Raw genomic sequence first — 15,308 nt, forward strand, 5'->3', positions numbered from 1 at the left:
TTTACAGCAAACTTATTACTAACACAATTACATTTTTTATTTATGTGTTAACTTGTTTATTATTCATCTATTCCAGACTGGAAATTAAGTTCCACAGAAACACAGCCCTTGTCTGTGGTATTCAAGAGCCCCCAGAACTCTCCAGCACACTGTAGGCACCAAACAATATTTTTTGAATAAATAAAATAAGTCAAAATTTCCTAAACTTATGACCATGAAGCCATTTTTCAAGTAATAAATATTAACACTATGGAATAACAATGGGAAAAGTCCCATAGAAACAACATTTAACTCTTCAAGGCGCTACCTTCATGCCCCGAGTATCAGTCTCCTCGATGATTAAGATGCTTATTCTTTCTCCAAACATCTCTATCACCCATGTGTCACTTTCTTTGAAATTCAACCATTTGAATTTCATTTCTTGAGCCCATTACATCCCACTCTCCATGATATCCATAAAGGGAAATATATCTGTGGACATGAGATTAGCAGATGGCTTTCTTCTGACACATGAGGAATCAAGAGAGTGCAAGTAACCCGGGAAGGAGGTCAAGGGACAGCTCAGGGAAGAAAGTGGCCCCTGAAATAAGGGAAGAATGCCTCAAGGGCAATCTTCACAATGCAGCCAGTGATCAGTTCTGTGTTTCGATGTTTGCACATCATGCAGCAGGGAGCACTGTGAAGTGGGAAGAGTAGAGATGACAGAGTCTAAAAGACTTGATATTGTTGCTTGACTTCATTGAGTCTCATTTTCTTCTTTTATAAAATGGAGTAAAAACTAATAAAACTTGTTACTACATTTAGAGAGTTAAAGTGTGTAAAGAACCTTTCAAAATATATGCCTCACAGTTGGCCTTAAACAAGTGTTAGCTCACTCCCCTCACTTAATGCCTAATATTTTCAGTGAATTAAAAGTCCATATAAACCAAAGCATCCTTATACAACAGATCCAAATATTATTTCTCTTATTAATTTTTTGGAATAAATATACTTAGTTCCTTATATGTTGTTTCAAGTATCAGAAGAAAATCAGATGGCAACTGGCCCTCATGAGAGATTCTTGGTGATGAGCACAAAGCGACGTCTTAACATTCCTTAAAATTATTCACAAACCAGCAAGATCCCATCTACTGGGAATGTCTTACGTTTCTGTAACTACGTTACATTCCTCCTTCAGTTCTTACACCTTCCAAGTTTGCTGTTGACAATTCATAATTTGCATTGCATTAATCTTCTCACCGCCCCCCCCCCCACTGAGCACTTGGTGTCACCCCTAAGACACAATCATTGGCTTTAATTTCCCTCTTCAAATCTTCCTTTTTGTCTTAGAGTAGAAACAACATTTATCCAATACTTTTCTCTCCTTACCCCTGGCTTACTCTCATCTCCTATCTGACAGTCAAAATGAACCGAATAATTTCAACCAGATTCTACTGAAATGTTTAATTCTTACCAGCAATTGCAAACTTGATCATTTTTAATAGATTATGTGCTATTTATATGATCTTCCAGGCCTAAACTTTGCGGGAAAAGTCCTATTTCTTAAGAATTTGAGACAGCCATGTATAAGCTGTAATACCCAGTCACCCCAAAGAACAGTGTCCCATGCTCTGGCATGACTGGATGGTCAAATTAAAAAATAGCTCTAGATGACCAGAGAGTTTGAGAAAGGGACATTTGTGAGAAGTAACACAAATTGGAGTGTTATAGTCAGAGAAGCTTTGATTTATAAAGTGTTACGTAGTAATGTAGAAAGAGCTGATATTTTCCATCTACATAGAAGAGCATTATTGCTTAGGTACATTGCTACACGTGAGACAAGGCTACAACAAATTCGACACCATCTTTCTTGAAGGACAAGGTGAATCACTAAGACTGCAGAAAAGTTTCTTATCTAAAGACATAGACATACCACGGAAAACTGTGTTTTACTTCAAAGAAAGGACTGAGATCTGAAAGACGTGGATTCAGATTTTGCAGCTGAAACTCTTAGGTGTGTGACCTGAGGCAAGTCAACTAGGAAACTTCTCTTGGCATGAATTTCTCTGTGAAATGGGGATAGTGTTACTGGAACTACCAATACAGCATGTGATAAACCACCTAGCTGCAGTGCCTTTGTCTGATAGATAGCCAAGTGTTCATTTAATGTAAGTATTCCTGTCACACCTACGGGGCAATAACTTTGGAACATAACTATATGCCTTTATGTTGAAACTAAATGAAAGAATGTGTACCCCTGTTGCTTCAAACGACTCGTCAACTCTTGATAAGGAAAGAAAACTCCTTTACACTCAAGAAAAGCCGTGAGCCATGAAGGTATTAAGAAAAGAAGACCAAATTAATAGTAATGTTAAATTCCTGGCTCATTTTTTGTGCCAAGATTCAAAAATTAGAGACAGGTTATAAATTATCCTTTCCTCCTTTTGTGAGTGTCTCTCTTTCGGCTTTTGGTAAATTCGTAATGCCAAAAAAAAAAAAAATCAGTAGTGAATTTTTCACTCCCCACCTGTCCCTTCCCCATACGTCTGTCTAAGAATTTCTGTTCTCTATTTTGCTTTACCACAGGCAAAGCAAAAATAAAAACAGTTTTGAGATCAAGGTTCTATGAAAAAGCCAATTTCGTGCAGGTAACATATGTATGAAAAATTTAGCAAAGTAGCAGTAGGACTCTGGAGACAAATATACTCCAGAATCGTCAAAGTAGGGGTTTATATTTGCTCTTCCCATTGCGCATCCTGAATCTGTGCACAGGACACTGGAGCCTTGGGAAAGTACATGAAAAGCGATCAAAAGCACGTGTCAGAGAGCTTAGCCACTATTAAGTACTCAACAAATGGTAGTATCTGGGAATTTTTTTTGTCAATGATCTGCAAAATTTGTTAATTTTCTTTCACAGTTTACGACAGATATAATCCTCCCTATTTATATACGTCATCACTTTCTCGGCATTACGAACAGGCTAAGATGTGCTCCTCTTCAACAAACGCCTCAGGGCATTTTTCACCTCTGTGTTTCTCACTGTGTAAACGATAGGATTAAACATGGGAGTGAGGATTGCAAAAAACACAGTCACCAACTTGTCCACAGGGTAGATGGCCACAGGACGCATGTAAGTGAATACACAAGGCACAAAAAAGAAGACAACTACAGTAAAGTGGGAGCCACATGTAGAGAGGGCTTTGCGTCGTGCTTTGGAGCCATGGGATTTCAGGGAGCTCAGGATGACTATGTAGGAGATGAGTAGCATGGAAAAAATGAGCAAGCACATAGCCCCACTGTTGGCTGCCACCACCATTCCGAGCCTGTAGGAGTCCCTGCAGGCAAGTTTCAGCAGTGGGAAGAGATCGCACATGAAGTGGTCAATGACATTGGGGCCACAGAAGGACAAGTTGACCATGAAAAGAATCTGCACAGTGGCGTGCAGTATTCCACCGACCCAGGCCACAACCACCAGGAGGCGGCAGAGCCCCTGTCGCATGATGGCTGTGTAGTGCAAGGGCTTGCAGATGGCCACATAGCGATCATAGGCCATGACAATGAGGAGGATGATCTCTGATCCTCCCAGGAAATGCTCCACGAAGAGCTGGATCAGGCAGCCCCCCAAGGAGATGGTTTTCCTCTGATACAGTAGGTCAATGATCATTTTCGGGGTGGTGACAGAGGTGTAGGAGGCATCTATGAAGGACAAGTAAGTAAGAAAGAAGTACATGGGAGCCGAAAGTGTGGGGCTGAGGGAGATGGTAATGACAATGAGCAAATTGGCCAATATGGTAAATAGGAAAATGAACAAAAAGACTACAAAGAGTATTTTCCGAAAGTGTGGATTCTGCGTGAGTCCCAAGAGAATAAATTCAGTCACGTTGTTGAGAGATGTGAGGTGATCCATTTAGGAAATAACACCTTCCCAGGGCCTGAATTACCTACAAAGGGAAAAAGAAAGATACCTATTAATCAGGAAAGGATTGTAGTCTGCATTTGATAGCACAGAGATAGAGTGGCCACTGTCACTGTGGAGCATGTCCCTGGCACTCCTTGCCCCAGGAGTTATTTCAATTCTTTCTTGTTCCCTCCATGATGTTTTCCATCTCTTCAGACATCTAGTGCCTGTCAGCTATAAATCATCTAGAGGGCGACGCTTGATGTGTAATTTAATGAGAAAACACTGGGCTGTGGACATGAGATCTGCCTCTTCATCTGGTTCCAACTCTGTGACTTTACTTAGTCATTTCAGTGCCCCGTGCTTCTCAGCCCTCCTCTATGTCTGTGAGCTTATAAACTGTAACTCTCAGATGTATTTTGTAAGGTGAGAGTTATTCTCTCTTCCAGAAGAATTCACATTTGAACCCACAGCTCTAACTGTGGAAAGAAAGACATGGTGAATAAACATCTGTCGTAAGCAGACAGATTAGGGAAATGGCTAAGTTATTGGTGATGCACCCTCCCTGGTACCTACCATAACACATATGCTATTCATGTGTGTTTCCTCGCTGTGCCTACCACAGTGCCTGGCATAATGTCTGCAGTGTCTGGCACCTATTGGGTGATGAAGAAATGCTTAGTGAATTGCCACTTCTTCATGTGTAAAAATATGCATGCTTCCCCAGCCCGTAAACCCAGGCATTCAAGGGCTCTCCTCCTCCCACTCCGTCTATCATTACTCTCTACTTGAGGAGAAACACGTGAACTTTTGAAAGGAAGCTGCATTCCAGTTTAATAGTTTCTGACATACTTTGTCGGGGAAGGATGAAAATATTAATTGCCTCTAGGAAAGAGTATGTTACAAGGTCATTTTACTTTCAGGATAATTATTGTGATTATTAACTAATATATATTTTTTGTGTGTGTGAGGAACATCAGCCCTGAGCTAACAGCCGTGCCAAGCCTCCTCTTTTTGCTGAGGAAGACTGGCCCTGAGCTAACATCTGTGCCAATCTTCCTCCACTTTACGTGGGATGCCGCCACAGCATGGTCTGACAAGTGGTGCGTTAGTGCGCGCCCAGGATCCAAACCTGGGCCACCAGCAGCAGAGTGCATGCATTTAACTACTACACCATGGAGCTGGCCCCATTAATTAATATTTTTTATTCTTCAAAATTCTGTTCCACATACAATTTAACATAACCCTATTCAGTTATTCACAGCTTCAGTAGACTGGGATAAAGAAAAAGCCTCTGTGATAGGTATTTAACACATGAGGATCTATCAAGCAAAAGAAACCCTTATTTTCAAATTTTAAAAATAGAAATTTAGGGCCAGCCCCGTGGCGCAGTGGGTAAGTTCAGCGTGCTCCACTTCGGCAGCCAGCGGTTCGTGGGTTTGGATCCCGAGCGCTGACCTACATCAAGCCATGCTGTAGCAGCAACCTACATCCAAGACAGACGAAGACTGGCACAGATGTTACCTCAGAACCAATCTTCCTCACTAAAAAAAAAAAATATATATATATATATATATATATATATATATACATCCATAAATTTAATGTGGAAAATAAAAAGAAATACTCTACTAGATAAGATAGATAAAGTACTATACATGCATACACACAAAAACATGTATAAAATCTATTACTTACTGTAAGTACCTATTTCTTGTTCACTCAGTCTACAAGCATTTACTGGACACTTACTATGTACATTAAGGTATGCTTGTCCATGTAAAGTCATAAAAAGTGTCTCTGTTAAATGTCTTACTAATCCACCCTGACATCTTATTACCAAACAGCAGCAGCTCCTCCACGCCTGAGACCCTCCCCCTCCTTTCTGTTTCTGCCCTCTGCACTCTCATATCTTCTCCTCACATAACATCCATAACATGCATTCTATTACCACGCATGGTAATAGAACGAGGAAATTTGGGATGCAAATTCCCAAAGGAAAGAAAAGAGAAAACATTGCTATAATAAAATGTACTCTGCAAAAAATGTTTCTTTTTCTTTCAAAGATAATGGATAAAGAGCTTTATTTTTTAATTATCCAAAATGAATTCTTATACATATGCGAGCAGAAAGTACACAGCTTCACTGCATTCCTTGTTCTGAGGTGGACTCCCCAAGAGGTCAGAAGAGTACAGTGACATAAAGTAAGAAAAAGACATAATTAATAAAAGTGATTTAGAAATAACTGTGGAGAAATAGAAATTACTTTGTCTGTCTTTTTACTTTGACTCCACAATAATCTTTCTAGGAATAAATCTGAAAAGAAAATATTTTTAAAAGAGAAAAATCATTGTGTACAAATATGTTCAATACAATTATTAAGACTTGTGGAAAATTAGAAACTACATGAAATGTCCAACATTAGAGAAATGGATAAATAAAATTACAGTGCATCTCGTTGAATAGTGTGCAGTTTTTAACAGAGATGTTTTTAAACAATTGTGCAATATCATAGCAAAATTCTTAGGTTGTAATATTAAGTGGGGAAAAATCTGAGTGCAATTTGAGTAGATAATATGATTCTAATTTAAATATATATCAATAAGAAAAAAAGACCCCAAAATATTTTGACTTCTAAATTGGTAGTATTGTAATTGATTCTATCATTGTTGATGCTTGACAGCTAAAGAAGAGACTTAAAACTCAGACTGGTGGGGCTGTGGATGATAATGCGATTTGTAAGATCCATTTAAACCTGAGATTCTACAATTATATTATTTCCTGGAAAAAAAAGTCTCACCTATGAACTTGTCTGACAGAGCTCCATGGCCAGGGCCCTAGGCAGCAGTTGGTTCACCAAGAAAGAAGTAAAGTTGTAAGACTGAAAATGCCAACTAGCTCAGCTATGATAAGTGTCTTTGATGATTTATAAATGGCTCCTTTGGATAAGGCCTTTCTCTTGAGCCTTATAAGTGCACAAGAGAACACATATCCTGTTTTTGTAGGTAAATTCAGTGAAGTTTCTTAGCTGTGGCTAATCATGCCTCAGGGGTATTTCACCACCATTAGCATATCTTGCCAACAACTCAATTATTTCACTTAACTTAAGTGAACTTCAGAAGAGAACTTTTACAGCATTCATCTTTAATTTTTAACTCCTTCCTTAAGTCTACATGAAGACAAAACACCAGGCCAAGAGAAAAAAAAAGTCTGCCACTTCTGAATTTGTATGTTTGGTAACAAAGGAACTCAATACACAGTCTGTATATTTGGTATTGTACAAATTAAACATTTAGGTGGGTAACTATCTGACTTTAAAATTTTTCATTATGCTATTTTGGTTTTTTAATCATTCCACTATTCATGGTGAACATAAATTTTAAATATTCTTTTCAGATGTACATTAAGTGATAGTTACAAACCCTATTATAATGTTGGCACTTCACACCAGGTAAAGTTTACAGCACTTCTTCAAAGTAGTTGTTTCTTGTGCCAATTGTGGAATTAGATTAACTTAGATAATGATGAAAATAATATAGGTACAATGGTGAGTAGAAAGATTGCTTTAGAACCCATACACCTGTCTAGTCTAGAAAAGGGAACAAGTTCCGTTAGGTCACATTTTTATGTACCAAGGAGATATCATCCCCCACAAACAAGAACCTGAAATAAAACCAAAAATTTATTGTCCACTAAAGAATCTTAACATAATATGATTACATTTAAGAGATTAAACCTATACAATTCTCTTGCTCTCTAATGGCTATAGCATATTCCACTCAGACAAAATTAATTTAAATCACTGTTTAAGAATAAATAAGCTAAATAACCCAAAGAAAATTATTTTTAAATATAATCACTGATAGTGAAAGTGTTCCGTGCTTCTGTGAAAGAATGAATATTATGTTCTGCATGAGGGATACAGCCCTCTTCCAACTAAAGTCACATTTTTACTCCAAAGTTTTCCCATGGCATTTTTCATGTCTCCCTTTCTCAGGGTGTAGATTAAGGGGTTCGGCACGGGAGTTATGAAAGTTAAAACCACAGTCATGGATTTAGCAATGGGAAAAGTGGACTTGGGTCTTGCATACAGGAAGAAACAGGGAACAAAGAATAATATGACCACAGTCATATGGGGTGCAAAAGTGTAGAAGTCTTTGCATTCCCCTTCTAAACCATGAGTCTTAAGGGACTATAATATGACCTCAAAGGAAACTAGAAGAATGAAGATGACAATGCCCATTTCTCCTCCATTAGCTATCACAGAAAGTCCAATGAGGTAGGTATTGGTGTAAGCAAGTTTCAATAAGGGCTACATATCACACAGGAGGTTGTCAATGACATTGGGGCCACAGAAAGGGAGCTGATAAATAAAGAGAAGTTGAACCAATGAGTGCAGAAAGCCTCCAGTCCAGGCCACCAGCAGCATGACAACACATACCTGCCGATTCATGAGGATCCAACAATGAAGAGGTTTACAGATGGCTACATATTGGTCATAGGCCATCACCACCAGAAGAATGACTTCTGCACCAGCAAATAAATGATCTACAAAGACTTGAGTCATACAAGCCTGGAAGGAAATGGTCTTTTCTCATAGAACAAGGCTACAATCATTTTGGGAGCAATGGAAGTAGAATAGCCAGTATAAACAAATGATAAATAAACCAGAAAAAAGTACATTGGGGCACCCAGTGACAAGCTGGCCACGATGGCTGCCGTGATGAGCAGATTGCCCACTATCGTCACAGTGTAGATGGGTAAGAATGGGACAAATAGAACTTTTTGCCCCTCAGGGCTCTGTGTGAGCCCCAAGAAGACAAACTCAGTCACATTGTTCCTGTTTTCCATGTGATCTCTGAAGATGTTGAACTCAGGTGTCAGAGGCTGCAAACAAAAGGGACAATAATGAATTTGAAAGGATCCCAAGCTTTATATCAAAAACGTGATGCCTTACTCAACAATGTTTGCTCCACAGGGCCTCACACAGAATAAGTCTTCAGAAAATGATAGTTTGGGATCTCCTCCCACAATTATTCCGTTCCTTTCCACAAATTTCTTGCTTCAACTACAATGATGAGACTTCAGTATTCTAACTGGAAGGTATATGTGAGTGGGCATGTCTGTGAGATGATCTACAGAACAACAAGAAAGCTACGTTCTCCAGAATCTCTCTCGTAAAGATGGCATTTTTGACATTGTATATCATTTCTTTTGTTCTTGAATGTTTTTTGGACTTCAGAGACCCTCCATGAAAACAATCTCATCCCTGATAATTTTATTTATATATTTATGTGAAGTAATACCCAGTACCTGGAGCATAAAATTATAGGCTGACGTTTGGATAACTACCTTTCTGAGTAACTTTACTATGAGCTCCTAGACTTGAGGAATAAGTCATCACAACGATAAAAAAGAAACCCAGTCATATTGTGAGTGCTCGTTATATGCTTTTTGAATTTTATTTCATTAAACTGAATATCAACACTCATAAGAAAGCAACTGAGGGGAGATAAATATATTAAATTCTCCCCAGCCAAGAAAGTCTAATGAAAGCAATGTTTTGTTTGAAAATAACATACACACACATATGCATGCACACATATGCACACATACACAAACTGAATTGACATTTATTACAACCTAGGTTATTGAAGGAAAAAAGAATAATACAAATCAAAATGAATGGGTTGAGTGCATCTTCCCTACTTTCTAAAATTGCTTGCAATTAATTATTGCTAACCATAGCTCAATTCAGAATGCCAAAATAAAGATTTTAGGCAGAATCATGGTGTAGTAGAACAAATTATATACCAAAAATCCAGAAGTATTACTCGATTTTGCTCAGTCATCTTGGGCGAAATCACATCACGACTTATATTCTTATTGGAAATGTTATGACCTTTCCAGATGTGTGTTTATGAATTGTTGTCATTGAAACTTTTTCCTAAATGACACGATAACACTTCCGCTGGTAGATTATCTTTATTTTAATCAGGGTGAATTAGAATGTGTTGAAGGTTGTTTGATTATTAATAATCAATATATGAGACTAGTTATCTTGTTCATCTTATTAGTTCTGGTTATCTGAGTCTGTGTTGAATACAAGATATTCATCTCATTTGAGTAAAATAAATCATTTGTCAGTACTTTCAGGAATAGTCCATAGTCAATTTTAAGTGTAAGATGTGGAACTTCATATTGGCAGAATTATTTTGAATGTTCTCTGTTTAAGTGTCCACATTTGTAGACGATCATTTGCAAAGGGCAAGAGACTTTCTATCCTTTGTCCTATTAGGCAAATTTGTGCTCAAACACCAGAGAGAGACTAAAAGTGTATATGAGAGAAAATAAGAGATAACAGAGAAAAGGCAGATAGAAGCCAGCAAACACTGTAAGCTGAATGAAACATGCTTTAAAATTGGTAAACAGTTTGGTTTCAGGGCCTGAATGAGTTGGAAGTAGAGGAAATTTCAGATTTCCTCAGCTGTCAATCAGGAGGTGGCCTGAAGGATAACGCAGCATCGGTACCAGGACTTGCCTTTCAGAATCTTCTACTTCCAAATTAAAGAAAAATGAGTAAATAAAATTCTAAACGTTATCAGTGGATGAGACCAGCTGCCTAAAGAAGTTCCATCTCCAGGGCTTCTGGCAGTTCATTGCGTATATACATATTAAATATCTTCACTCATAATTAAGAAGCTAAACTGCATTTACAATGGAAAATAAATAGTCACAATTTGTAGGAGTAGTCCAAGCATTTAAGAGAGAGCTTCCCTAGGAAGGTCTGACCACTTGGCCTGTTGAACACTTACAGCACTTATTTGTTTATAGCTGTGTTTTCCACTATCCTCTGTTGGGTCTGTCAGGATAGTAAACCTTTCTTATTAATAATTGCATCTACAGAATCTATGAGTGTGTCTAATATATTTTAAGTGATTAATAAATATTTGACTATTAAGAATGTTCCTATGAACATAATTACTCTAAACAATGGAAAACTATTAATTTGACTTGTTATGATACAAAATTCTCTACTTTACCAATATTGTATTTTATTGAAAACAAATATATCTGATTCACACATTCATGAAATTCATCAAATTTCTTAGCATATTCAATGAGAAAAAAATAATTCATTAAGGAATGCTCAAAAATATAAATCCATGGTCAGCATCCCACAATGACAATTAAAATAACATAAATTAAGTAGATCTACACTATGCCAAATTCAACAACATAAGGCAGAAGAACAAACCACCTATGTGGTTTGCTAGGTGTGAAATACTGGAAACACTTTCAATCAACAAGATATTGGAAATTTTAGATTCTGATATTTTGAGTTTTAGTCCAGATCCTTTTGAAACGTATGATCACAATGCCTCATCATGGCTTCTATTTAATTGCCTGTTTCTCATGTAGGCAATAGCCTTTTTTGTAAATGATTGAGCAATAACCATAAAAATCATGCAGCAAAAATTCTGAGATCCTAGTAAAGACTTAATCAGCTCATCTGTTTTTTTCTTAAAAAGATAAATTTTAAAGAAATATCACATTTTCCAAGTCAATTTCTTCATAGTAAAGGAAAAACGCCACCTCTAAAACCTGAATGTGGTTGAATAGACTTTGGGGACAAACACAGGGAAACAACAATCAGAGACTGGATTGCCCATCTTTGTCAGTTTTGTTTTGTAATTTTGCATGGCTGGACCAGGATGCCTGCATAGTGTACTTTTTGAGAATTCAGGTTCTAAATTCTGATTTGCAATGTGGGCCTCATAATCTGTACTTACCAGCTGCATATCTTTTGGTAAATTACTCAACATCATCCGTATAATGAGACTTAAAATAGCACCTACAACATAGGATGGTTTTAAGGATTAAATACGATAATGCAAATAAAGCTCTCCAAAAATTGTCTCACAAATAAAAAATACTACATAAATTCAAGATATTATTTACTCTTATTTGTTTCCCCATGTTACTTTAGTGCCACATCTCCACAATTAGTTTTATATGAATTTCTCTAAAGTCCACTCTCTTCTCTAATTATCCAAACGAGCATTCCCTAAGAGATACATGGATTGACTGGGTCAAAAATTACTGTATACAATTATGGAAGCTATCCTTTCTTTACCATTCATGGTACTGTGTGGAAATTCCCTTGTCTGTCTTTCTCCATATTTCATTCTCCTCTTTGAAATGTTTCATTACAACTAAATTTAATCTGAGGGATCTTCTTTTTATAAATTGAGAGGTCAATTGGGTGTATAATGTAATGTGTCCAGTTTCATTCACAATAATTTTAAGACCCTAAAAATGAGAAAATATTCATGCAATTAACCCACCGGCTGATATAGATGTTGGCATTTTCTTTAAGATTCTATAGTTCTTGTATCTAACAAAATTCGTTAATTCTATTTCCACAGACACTAAAATTTACTTTCTAATAAGAAATAAGTGCAGGTTGGTGAATCGAACAAGTAACTAAATTTCTCTGAACTCAAGTTTCCACACTGTCAGTTTTGATTTTCCCTTTGTAATAAGGGGCTATTAATTTATATATCAAAATGTTACTTGGAGTATATACACAAAAAAAGAGAAACCAGAGACTCAAACAGATAATTGTACACCAATATTCACAGCTGAATTATTCACATTAGCCAAAAGCGGGTTAAAAACCCAAACGTCCACCAACTAGTGAATGCGTAAACAAACTGTGGTATATACAAATAATAAAATAAATTATTCAGCCTTAAAAAGGAAGTAAATTCTGGTGCATGCTACAACATGGATGAACCTTGAAGACATTGTTCTGAGTTCAATAAGCCAGACACAAAAGGGAAAATGTTTTATGATTTCTTTTATGAGGTAACTAGAATAGTCATGTTCACAGAAACAGAAAGTACAACAGTGGTTACCAGGGGATGAGGGGAAGAGGAAATGGGAAGTTATTGTTTAATGGGTGCAGTTTCAGTTTGGGGCAAAGTTAAAGTTCTGGAGATAGATAGTGATGATGGACGCATAATGATGTAATGTATATTTTACCACAATAAAAATATTACCAACAGAAATAAAACATCTACACATTACCAGAACATTTAAAGATACCATACACAAGGTAACAAATTATAAAAAGCTATAGTAATCCTTACTATTATCTTCGTTATATTAAGATTCAAAATAAATAATTGTTGGATTCTCTAGATTATATAAAGCAATCTAGAAAAGCTATTTTGAAGACAACATGTGTGCCATATCATATTGTATGTTATGTTATGTTATGTTATGTTATGTTCTGCTCTGCATTTTCTGTATTTCGGTATACATTTAAATAACTGTAATACAAAATATCAGAAAAATTATTTCCATTGTGCTTATTCCAATAATATTCTATAAAGTGGAGAAAATACATGTGCTGTCTTATTCCAGGAGCTTCTGGAATAAAACATTTGGGATCAAATGACAAAATCTACTTCTTAAGAAAGATACCTGGTGCATTCCAACTCAGTCTGTTTTGCCCTATTCTCACAGCAGTGAAGAGTGTTTGTAAATATGTTACCTGGGTTTTCTATTTCCTCTTCAGTCACTTGTTCCAAATCCAAGCTTCTAAAATTCTATCTTTGGTCCTGGAAGATGACGGTTTAGTTTGATGAAGATAAGCCAGGACTGACCACATCAATCTGGGTGTGACTGAAGAGAAAGATTAGGGTACACGTAACCACTGCAGCTGGAATGCTCTGTCACACACAGGTATAACTCTCTATGCCTGCACAAAGCATGACCATCTTCTTCAACTTTCATAAACATTTTACGGTTTGGTTATGGAATTATCCAGAGTTGGCTTCAAGAATATACGGTTGATGTGACTGATGAATCATCAAATTTGAAAGCCGTCATTGAGAATATGTATCAAGAATCAAGTTTCAAACCAAATTATTATGTTTAACTGATAAAATTAATGGAACAAATAATAGTATTTTTAGTCAATAATACAGAGAGCTGGATAATTAAAGAAATGGGCTTTGTTTTAGGTATTTTGTAAAGCATTCATATGACAGTTTTAATGTGGTTCATATCTAGTAAAGTAATAGCTTTTATTTTACATCTTGATAGTAACATTAATGCCCAAGGAGAAATCTTCTGCCAAGTAGGTGAGGATGTGACTGGGCATTTAATCAACAATGAACAACAAATCACTTCACTGAGTTGTTAAAACAGTTTGTCCCCAAGGCTGCTTGTTCAGAATTAAATTCACTGAGGAATCATGCTCTAGAGAACTGAGACCTTCCACACGATCCTTCCAGTGCATTAGATATTTTCAGAGGCTTCTCCTTGGCCAATCATTTTAGGGGAATTAAGTGGAAAAAAATAGCAAACTAACAGCAAAGAGAAAGTCACTTATTAATAGCGAAGATAATGTCACATGAACAAGAATCGTTTATTTTCAATTAATCAGAGTATATCTGAAATTCTGAAAACCAAGAGGGCACTGGAATGAAGTAAAAAGCTTTATTCTTTGTGTATGGCAGATATATTTAATGAAAATGGCACAAGATTATTTCTAATCAATTTACTAAAAGTTTCAATTCAACTCAGATGAGATATCCGCATACAAAATTCCAACTCAGGGGGCCGGCCCGGTGGCGCAAGCGGTTAAGTGCGCGCGCTCCGCTGCGGCGGCCCGGGGTTCGCTGGTTCGGACCCGGGCGCGCACCGACGCACTGCTTGGCAAGCCATGCTGTGGCGGCGTCCCATATAAAGTGGAGGAAGATGGGCACAGATGTTAGCCCAGGGCCGTCTTCCTCAGCAAAAAAAGAGGAGGATTGGCGGATGTTAGCACAGGGCTGATCTCCTCACAAAAAAAAAAAAAAAAAAATTCCAACTCAGAAGTTTTGCCCAAAAGAAAACACTATTTCTTAAATATAGAAATAAGTAACTAGGATGTGTAATTTGAAAGAGACTATTATAAAGTAATATAAGAAAACAACATAAAAGTTAAATCCAGAAATATTTGACACTTGGTGTTCAGATGACTTTTATATAATAATGGCAGGTCCTTAAATCTGAATCTTTCTACACATGCTCTAAAAAACATGCTATCTCTTTTTTGACATTTATTTATATGGAGGTTTTCTATCTCTTTATTGATATTTCCATTTTATTCATACACGGTTTTCTTGACTTTTGCCATATCTTCTGTTATTTTTTGAGCATCTTTAGGAGAGTGGTCTTAAAGTTTTGTCTAGTCATCAGTTCTTTTTAGGGATGATTTCTGTTGATTTACTTTTTTCATTTGACTGGGCCATACTTTCCTGTTTCTTTGTATGCTTCATGATTTTGTTGAAAATTAGGCATTTGAATCTAACAATGTGGAAATCAGATTCTCCCCTCTTCCCCAGGAGCGCTGAATTTTGGTTTGCTTTTTCAT

General features: G+C 36.8%; 1 protein-coding gene and 1 pseudogene across 1 annotated transcript; both read right to left on the reverse strand.

Annotated features, from left to right (window-relative positions):
* Positions 1–2,817: 2,817 nt before the first annotated feature.
* LOC131395139 (olfactory receptor 4C3D-like) lies at positions 2,818–13,457 on the reverse strand. The gene is made up of 2 exons (XM_058526929.1): positions 13,440–13,457; positions 2,818–3,920 (listed from the first exon to the last, which is right to left on the reverse strand). Exon 2 carries the CDS (start codon positions 3,884–3,886, stop codon positions 2,960–2,962), a length of 927 nt encoding a protein of 308 aa, XP_058382912.1. The 5' UTR covers positions 3,887–3,920; positions 13,440–13,457; the 3' UTR covers positions 2,818–2,959.
* On the reverse strand, positions 7,779–8,757 carry LOC131395144 (olfactory receptor 4A15-like; annotated as a pseudogene).
* Positions 13,458–15,308: the final 1,851 nt, after the last annotated feature.

This window comes from Diceros bicornis, chromosome 31 (genome assembly GCF_020826845.1).
Source record: "Diceros bicornis minor isolate mBicDic1 chromosome 31, mDicBic1.mat.cur, whole genome shotgun sequence".
Taxonomy (NCBI): domain Eukaryota; kingdom Metazoa; phylum Chordata; class Mammalia; order Perissodactyla; family Rhinocerotidae; genus Diceros; species Diceros bicornis.